The sequence below is a fragment of the Marmota flaviventris genome, chromosome 2, assembly GCF_047511675.1.
Source record: "Marmota flaviventris isolate mMarFla1 chromosome 2, mMarFla1.hap1, whole genome shotgun sequence".
Lineage (NCBI taxonomy): Eukaryota > Metazoa > Chordata > Mammalia > Rodentia > Sciuridae > Marmota > Marmota flaviventris.
This window is the reverse complement of record NC_092499.1, coordinates 117144217-117152979: the sequence shown is the minus strand read 5'-3', so window position 1 is coordinate 117152979 and position 8763 is coordinate 117144217. Positions and strand designations below refer to the sequence as shown.

Below are 8763 nucleotides of genomic sequence, written 5' to 3'. Positions count from 1 at the left end.
ATCAACTGTACCATATTAGTCAGGAAAAAAAAAAGTCACTCAGTATACTCCAGGTGAGAAGGATTGATATAGAAATTAGGAGCTGACATAAACACTGGAAGAACAGCAGTCAGAAAAGTTCCCAGGAAGGTCAAGAAAGCCAACGCTGGAGCCAGCTGAAAGTTGTGAAGTTCTCAAGTGCTCACCTGGAAGCTACTACAGCTCTAAAGAAGAGCTAGCAAGGAGGCTGAGGTGAAATCTCCCAGGGCCTCACAAAGCTGGTTGCAAACTCTCCAGAGTAAAATCAACTTCTCTTTTGTTTTCCAAAGCTCCTATGAGAGCCATCCATTAGCAAATCAAAGGGGAAGGGTATTCTGAGAAATACGATATGTTAGCTTTCTAGCATGTGACAAAATACCTAAAATAATCAATTTATGAGGCCACTGCACCCCCCTGGGGTAAAAGTTTGATGGGGAATTATAGATAGTAGACTATTGGATTATAAACCTTGGATGACCCAAGTAACCAATGTTTTTAGAAGATAGAGAATCTCAAGCAGGTTGCATGCTTTGTTGAGAGTTCACTGTACTCTCTGGGCCCAGCCTAGCTTGCCATTTGCAGAGTAGACGTGATTATCACTGCAGCTGGCAGAATTCAAACAAAGGCCAAAGGGCAGGGGACCCCTAGGATTTCTCACATGACTCTTTCCTTCTTGACTCATATATTTCTTCTCTGAAGGAAGAAAATGCAATGGAATTATTCAACCATTTCCAGAGTAGAGGGGGAAAAGGGAGCAGGTAGTGTCAGTTAAGCAGCATTAAGTCGAGACACACCTAGGTGTCAGTCCTAAGTCTCTGTTTTTTATTATAAATGGCAGTAATCAGTCCCTCCCCTAGAGTTAATTTGAGATTAAATAAGAATGCCTATTAAGTGCCTGGCTCACTACCTGCTGTATATTTAACATATGTTTGCTGATATATAAATATAAAAAACATGTTTTGACTTTTTAAGTTATTTTCTAGGTCTCCTGAAGGATGAGGTTTTTTTCTGAGCTTCATCTTTCCAAGAGGAATTAAGAAGTAATAGCCTTTTTTATAAAAAAGTGCCTGTAACTGCCTTGAACTGAGTTGGACAATGTTCACCTTTATTTCTGAAGGGGATGAAGAAAGATAAGTGAGATAAAGATGGAGAGGTGCTGGGAAAGGTGAGGTGCCATGCTGGTTGTTGAATCCTGTGGGAGATTTTCCCACTGAGCTTGAATTCACTGCACCTGGACTCTGACTTAGATGAACTCATTCCTTCATTGTCTTTGAAGGGACAGGCTTGACCACATTCATCTTCCTGTTTATTTGTTTGTTTGTTTTTTAACTTTTTTTTTAGTACTTTTTTAGAACCCAGGAGCGCTCTACCACTTGAGCTAAGTTTGCTGTAGCTGGTCTTGAACTTAGGATCCTCCTTCCTCAGCCTCCTGAGTCACTGGGATTACAAATGTGAGCCACCATGACCTGCTGTCTTTTCTTTCTCTTTCTTTCTTTCTTTCTTTCTTTCTTTCTTTCTTTCTTTCTTTCTTTCTTTCTTTCTTTCTTTCCTTCTTTCTTTCTTTCACATTTTTATTGAAGTCAAAAGAAGTGCAGAGAAGTGCACAAGTCTTAAGTGCACAGCTCAAGGAATTTTTAGGTATGAATCCCTCTATGAATTTCCCACCCGGATCAAAATGAAGGGCATTTCTAGGACACCAGAAGGCTCCCTGGGGCCCCTCCCTCATCAACACCCACCCACCCATAGGCCACTACTATTCCAGCTTCTACCACTATCAGTCTTGCAGTCTTCAACTTTGTGTAAAAGGAACTCTTTTCTTCAACTTTCATGCCTGCCTATGACATTTATCCATGTTGTCACAGATTATCTGTAGTTCATTCTTTTTTATTGCTAGTGTCAGTATGTGAATACACCACAATATATTAATCCATTCTACTGTCATTGTGGAGTTTGGGGCTATCATGAATGAAGCTACTATGAATATTCATATCTTTTAGGGGACATTCTGCTGGGAACACATACCTATTAGTGTAATTGCTGAGTCAAGGGGCAGGCAAATGTTTAGCTTCAGCAGATTGTTGCCCAGAGTGGTTGTGAACATTTATTTCTACTCCCACTAGTTTTTGAACATATCACAAAGGAGCTTCTCCATTGGCGTATTCCCTACGGTCTTGCGGAAGAAGAGGAGCTCAATGCGTTCAGAGGTGATGAACCTCAAAGACGGGAGGAGTAGGAGCAGTTTCCCAAACCTGAACAGGAGAGAGGGACCATCAGTTTTATCCCCAGCTTCTGAGCACTAATCCTTAGGGCAGCACCCTCCCAGGAAAGACAGGGAAGGAAGTTGGAGAGGACCTCCCAGAAAGGCCCCATTCACTACAGGGCTTGTCTCCACCTACCTGGAGCCCCAGAAGTGGGATGAAAACAGTGAGTGAGTATTGTATATCATGTGTAAAGATTATAAAGCAAAAAGTCATTTATATTAACTCTGTATATGAATATAGTATTATGAGTATAACTGTATATTATGATAATTACATGATCAGTTTTGTACATAAGAATATAATTTCCTGTCCATAAAAATGCATAGGATAATAGTAGCCATTACTGGAAATGAAGTCCAGGGAGAATTTGGTTGACTGAGATCCTTGGTCCAGAAAAAACTTACTGCCCTCTTAAATCAGAGCCATTTCCCAAAGCAGGTGCCCCTAAGGCAAAAAAAGAGACAGATGGTGGAATCAGACCTTCCCTGGGCCAATGCCCAGTGTCCAGGAGAAAGCTCCACGAGGGACAACTGCTGGTTCAGCACCCGCCTGCATCTCCATAGGAAGACCCTCCACTACCCATGAACCCCTGAGCTCACCTTGCCTACCAGGGGCTTTCTTTCTTTTGTGATCTCAGGTGAGTGACAGTGAGCAATGATATCCCTCCTATCTGCCTCCCCCTTATGTCTTTCTGATCCAAAGAGTAGGAAGAAGTAACTGTATGATAATTATATAACTGTTTTCAAACCACAGGTATCCATCCACTTAATGGGTCTGAAATTAAATTTAAAGGGACACAACCCACCTTTTATTAAAATAAAATAGAACCAGAGTAAATTGTACAAAGTAAGGTAGGTATCACTTGATAGAATTGTGTTTCAGAGTCTATATGTATATTAGGTTATAACAAAAAATGCATTTCTTCTTTAATCCTGAATTTTTTAAAACTGAAATGAGCTGACTTAGAGAATCCAACTACTATCTTAACACTCAGTTCTGCCTATAGTAGGTAATGAACTGTAATTGGAAGTAACAGGAAATCTTAACCAGCACTTCAAAATTTGTCACAAAATCAACAGGCTAGGCAGGACATCTCTGGGAGCTGGTCTCAACAGAAACTTGACCTTGAAGGCTCAGCTGCTGAATGTCTCTGACTGTCAGGTCTCAAGGTACTAGTGATGAATTGTTCTACCTTAATCTTCCTGGGCAACTCAGTGTAGATCTTGTCTACTTGGACTCTTCTGAAAGGGAAATTACCTCTTCTTATGATCAGGTCTCAGATGAGAAATGATTTGAGGGTGCTTATATTAGCTCACTTCTTTAGTGACAACAGCCAAGAGCCCCCAGAAAATGCAGATAATAGATTTAAAATAGCCCACAGATGCCTGATGGCTGAGTGGTCCAGACACGGCTCCTGTGTGTGTCCCGGTGCTGGGTCAAGGTGGGCGGTCCCAGAGCACTGGCTTCTACCTCGCTCTCCCCTGCCACACTCAGCCTGCAGCTATTGTCCTCCAAACCACTTTCCACGTGAGTGTGTAAGTGCCTGCTGGCTTATGCAGTGCATCTCTACAGGATGCCCACTGTGCCTCCCTGAAGACATTGTAACTTCCCTCAAAGCCATCTTTTACTTTCAAATTTCCTCTTTATTGTTTGAATACTCACTCCCAAAGAGTTCCTCTTCCCTCATTCCTTACCTCCATCTAATTGCTAAATCTGACTCACTCCAACTCCCATGGCATTTATGGCCACTCTCAAAGATCAGAACTCCACGGAATCCCTGGAAGGTGGCAGTAGCTGCTCTGGCCCCCTGGGAGTACACTCTGTCCCCACTGCCATGCCAGTCTTTATGAGGTTCAGCCAGTATATGACACCTTCCTCTGAAAAACCTGTAGGGGGTCCCCTCTGCCTCCCACATCAGATGTGGCCCTTGGGGGGGCATTCAAAGTCCTGACCGGTCTGGTCCCAGGGGCCCTTTCTGGCCTAACCTACTATCTTCTTGCTGGCAGGAATCTGTTATAACTTCTGAACTGGACTTCTAAGAAGAAGCCTCTCAAACTTTGTAAATGATGCGTTCTTTTCTGTTAGACCCTACCCTTCCCCCCAAATCCAGCCCTGCCTTCACCAAGTCTCTCCTGATTCTGCCTGCCACCTGCCACCCCTAAGAGTCTGTGTGTCCCAGACACAGACAACCCTCTCTACTCGACTAGGGAAGTTCTGTTTTCAGTGTGGTCACTGTGTCAGGTGGCCCCTGGAAGGCAGCAGCTCTGTTTTATGAACACTTGATCCTCTCTCAGGATCTGGCACTGTGCCTGGCCCATGGGAGATGTTGGGTAGATGCTGGTTGGATGGAGACCTTTGTCCTATTAGGGGGACACCGGAGGTGATGTGAGAGATGTGAGCAGGGTAAAAAGAGGAAGGATAGGGGGGTGGGTAGGCATGTGCTCAGGTCACCTCACGGGCTGGCTGGGGTAGTGGGCCTTGCTGTGTTGGCTCAGCATCACTTGAGACTGGTCCTGCAAGGCCTCCACGTGCTCAGGATCCTTTAGGCCCCGTGTCTCTGGGGGAGAAGTGGCAACCGTGAGCTCCCCTTCCAGGACCTCCCCAGCCTGCTCTACTCCTCACAGTCATGGAGAGGAGGCCTCTGGGGACGTCATACCTCTCTCCTCCTGCATACCCCCACCCCTTAAAGAAACTGGCACATCTGTGCACACGTTGGGTTGTAGAGGGATGGTGAAAGGCAGAAAGAAGTCCCTGGAATTCCTAGTCTCCATCCCAACCATTTCTCTGGAAGGTTTAGGCCAAGACTTAGTACCTGGTTTGAAGAGGACCAGGGCCTTCATACAAGCAAACTCCGTGGGGTCCACCACCAATGCCCGGAACCGGGAGATGGTTTCCTGCAGGAAGCGTGTCTCCATGCTGGCCAGTGCAAACCGGCCCTGAGAGCTGCTGGTGGCAGAAGCCTCTGGTGGGGCCAGCAGTGGGCAGCTCTCCAGGGGCAGAGACCACTGTATGGCTCCAAGGAGGAAGAGTTCACTCCATGCTTCTTCCAGCAGGATCACCTGTGCTCAGAGAGGGTGTGAATGTTGCAGTGCACACACAGCTCCTCCAGCCAGCCTGGAGCCTCTGCCACCTTCTCCAGGAACAGAAGGGCTGGTCCTAGTTGCTCAGAATGCTCTCCTGACCTCTGTCTAGCATTTGGCTCTGGCATTTGGCATTATCTGGCCTAGCTGCTTAGTCTCTGAGACACTATGGGTTTCATCCAGAGCTGGGACATTTGGAATAGCCTAGGACCATGGGATGCCAGGCAGTCTCAGGGACATGCCTAAGAGTGACCAAGCTGAGTGTGCTCAAAGACTCAGCCTGAATCTTCTGAGTTGCTTCTTCCAAACACAGACTGGTTGAAGGCTTAGCCCTCTGTGCCTCTTCCAGGTTCATCGAGCTCTGCTTGCCCATCCAAAGCCCAGAGGCCATACCAGATGTGGAGAGGTTGTGTTTACGCTCAAGCCCTGACATCACGGGAACTCATGCTCTAAGAGGGCCTAGAGTTGGCCACTCATGGTGTTCAGGACATGCACAGTGCTCTGTGCCATACAGAAAGTCTGTGGGCCCAGCAGTCTATCCTGGAGGAAAGAAGACCCTGGGAGCTGCAGGCACTGCCTTCAAATCCTGGGCCTCTGTGTACCCTTGGCCATCATTGTCCCCTAGATGTGCACTAATACTGTTACCCCTGATTATCACCAACTCAATCAGAGAAGTCTCCAGCTGTCACTATCTGAGCTGTGCACACCATCACTCCTCACCAGCACAAGGGTGCTAGTGTCCCCAATCTGGATGACTCTCATGGCTGCTGGCCCCAGCCCAGCCAGCTCTAGCAGGCAGGCTGCACAGTGTACCTGATCCCGGAAGGGCAGGTTGGAGAACACGGGCAGGTTTTTGGCCCACTTGACAGCCATGAAGAGCAGGCGAGCTGATGTCTCATGGATATTGTCCAGGCTACAGAGGGATGAGGGGAACTCAGGATCGTTGCTGGTGACATCAATATTCTCATCAGCTGTTGGAGAAAGAAGTTGTGACCTTAGTCTCTGCACCATGGAGATGGGAGGGAAGACTCACGACCTGGTTGTGAGGCTCTAGAATGAACAGAGGCCCCTGGTCCGTCCCTCAGTCGCCCTTCCACTTACCATCCTCTGGCTCCAGTTTGGCACAGGATTCGGCCGTTATGAGGCTGGCCATGAAGTGGTGGCCCAGGCCTCTGGCTGTGGATGCAGGTGTGGAGCCCTGTGGGCTGGGCCCTGCCTGGGCTGGAGACACCACCAGGGCCTGGAGGCGGGGCTCACCATCTGACTCCACACTGTCCAGCCGAATCTGGGCCGTGCTTCGGGGCTGGCGCTCGTTCTGCACGGCTGGGGAGGGAGGAAGTTTTAGGACCCTGCAGTGGTCACGCTGCCTGTCTCTTCTGCCCTTCCTGGCTCCCTGTGCTCCCCACTCACCATCCTGGTTCATGCCCGCTTGCAAGCACTTCTTCAATCGGCAGGCCTGGCATTGGTTGCGATGGGCCTTGTCCACAGGGCACATTCCTGCCCCAACTTGACACCTGCAGGGGACAGGGAGCCCCAGGGGGTCAGTTTCCCAGGCTCTGGACATTTTGCCCTAGCTCCTTCATCCCTGACAACCTCTACCTGTCCTAGGCACCCTAGTGGGCAGGAACCCAGCAGGGCTTACCCTCCTCACCTGTAGATGAGCCTCCGCCTCACGCTTCTCTTGAAAAAGCCGCTGCAGCCGTTGCAGGCATAGATGCCATAGTGCTTCCCGCTGCTGCTGTCCCCACATACACGGCACTGGAGTGAGGGGCCCACGCCTGAAAGACAGAGGCAGTAGCTGGGCCCCTCAACCTCTCCACCCACCCTCCACCCCCACATCCCTCTCCCTGTCCACAGGTTCCTGATCTTCCACATTTAGATGTGCCCTTGTTGCTCCCAGCTGGAAAAATGTTTCCCTCTTATGCTTCCCTGCCCTCCTCCTTCAGTGTCCAGTTTTCAGCAAGGGTACACACCCTGCCTCCACCCACCCAGCTCCCATTCCTTCCCTGTGGGTGACTTTAGATTCCCATAAAATAATTCTTGACCTCACCTCTAGGGATCCCTTTGCCTCCAAGTCCTAAGGGTGCTTCTTGGTTTTTCCCTCCCATCAGCTCAGTATCCTGCCCTCTCTGCCCACCTCCATGTGTCTAGGATTCTGGGTTCACCAGCACATTCCCCTCACATTTGCCCACAGTCCTTGGGGCTGGACCTAAGTTGGTCTGGCACATATTCTGTTCCCTAAGGGCCCAGATCTCATCTCCAAGAAAAGCCATACCTGTTGGATCCTCCCCCAGGCCCCACCTGCCTGGAGACTCCTTCCTGGAGGCAGTCACAGTGGCAGGCACAGCTGTGGCCACGCTGGAGCTCATCGGACTGCTAGCCTGGCCCTGGAGGCCCCAGAGCTGCCGAGGATGCTGGCTGAGTGGCTGGGTGGGCCCAGCCTCTGCCTCACTCTCCACCTGCCCCTCTATTCTTTTCCCCCTTCTATTTCTGCTTCTCCTTCTCCCAGGCTCTAGCAGTCTCTGACTTTGGGTCTCTTCTCTGTCTGGACTCGGGAGCCTTCCAAACTTCCCCAGGCCCCTCACAGCAGCAGCTCTGGCTAGAGGAGATTTCTCTCAGGGAGCTGCTGGGCACAGTTTATGATCCTCTTAATCTTTACTGTCTCCACAGGGGATCAACTGGCCACACCTGCAGTGTTACCAAGGTGCCCCTGGGAGCCAGTAAGTCCTGCTGTCCCTATGCTAGCTCTGGGGTTATCCAATATCCCCAGGTCCCAACTATGCTGTGCTGTCAGCTATTTGTTCAAATATTATTATTCAATATTTATTCAAATCCTGGAGAGAGGTGCAGTTCCTCTAAATTTTTTTTTTCCTGTGTGTGTGTTGAGGACTGAACCAGGGCATTGCACATGCCAGGCAAATGCTCTATATCCCAGCCCATTTTATTTTGACACAGGTCTCTCACTAAGTTGCCCAGGCTGGTCTCAAACTGCCTCAGTCTTCTGAGTAGCTGGGATTACAGGTGTGCACCACCATGACTTTAATCTTTTTGAGGTGCTTAGCATGTGTCTGAAGGCAAGTGTGTGTGTGTGTGTGCTTGTGTGCATGTGCACATGTATGCACATGTGTGTGGCCCTGTGTTTGTGTGGGTCGCTGTGTGTAGGTGTTCATTTTTTTTTGTCCTGAACAGTTGAACCCTCTGCCCTGATGATTCTCACCTCAGCTTCTTGAAAAAAGACCTGCTTGGGGACCATGATTTGAGGATTTTGCCCCCCCCACACCCAAAAGGTCAGCAATCCTCAGATGCCCGAAGAATCAGGTCCAACGTAGGGTTTGAGGCTAGCTGGAGGCAGGAGGCCTGAGAGGTGGCAGAAGAGAAGCCGATAGGCATTTTTATCACCTACC

General features: G+C 48.9%; 1 protein-coding gene across 1 annotated transcript; it reads right to left on the bottom strand.

The window, feature by feature from the left end:
* Positions 1–2134: 2134 nt before the first annotated feature.
* Positions 2135–7746, bottom strand: Nr2e3 (nuclear receptor subfamily 2 group E member 3). The gene is made up of 8 exons (XM_027926232.2): positions 7635–7746; positions 7011–7137; positions 6770–6873; positions 6461–6682; positions 6173–6330; positions 5092–5338; positions 4731–4836; positions 2135–2267 (listed from the first exon to the last, which is right to left on the bottom strand). Exons 1-8 carry the CDS (start codon positions 7726–7728, stop codon positions 2135–2137), a joined length of 1191 nt encoding a protein of 396 aa, XP_027782033.1. The 5' UTR covers positions 7729–7746.
* Positions 7747–8763: the final 1017 nt, after the last annotated feature.

Excerpts from the sequence above, each read along its gene's own strand:
- Nr2e3 (XM_027926232.2), bottom strand. The coding sequence starts at position 7,728 with ATGAGCTCCAGCGTGGCCACAGCTGTGCCTGCCACTGTGACTGCCTCC. Across the intron at positions 6,874-7,010 it reads AGGCGGAGGCTCATCTACAG|GTGTCAAGTTGGGGCAGGAA; the intron begins GTGAGGAGGGTA and ends TGTCCCCTGCAG. Across the intron at positions 2,268-4,730 it reads TACCCCAGCCAGCCCGTGAG|GTTTGGGAAACTGCTCCTAC; the intron begins GTGACCTGAGCA and ends TCTCCTGTTCAG.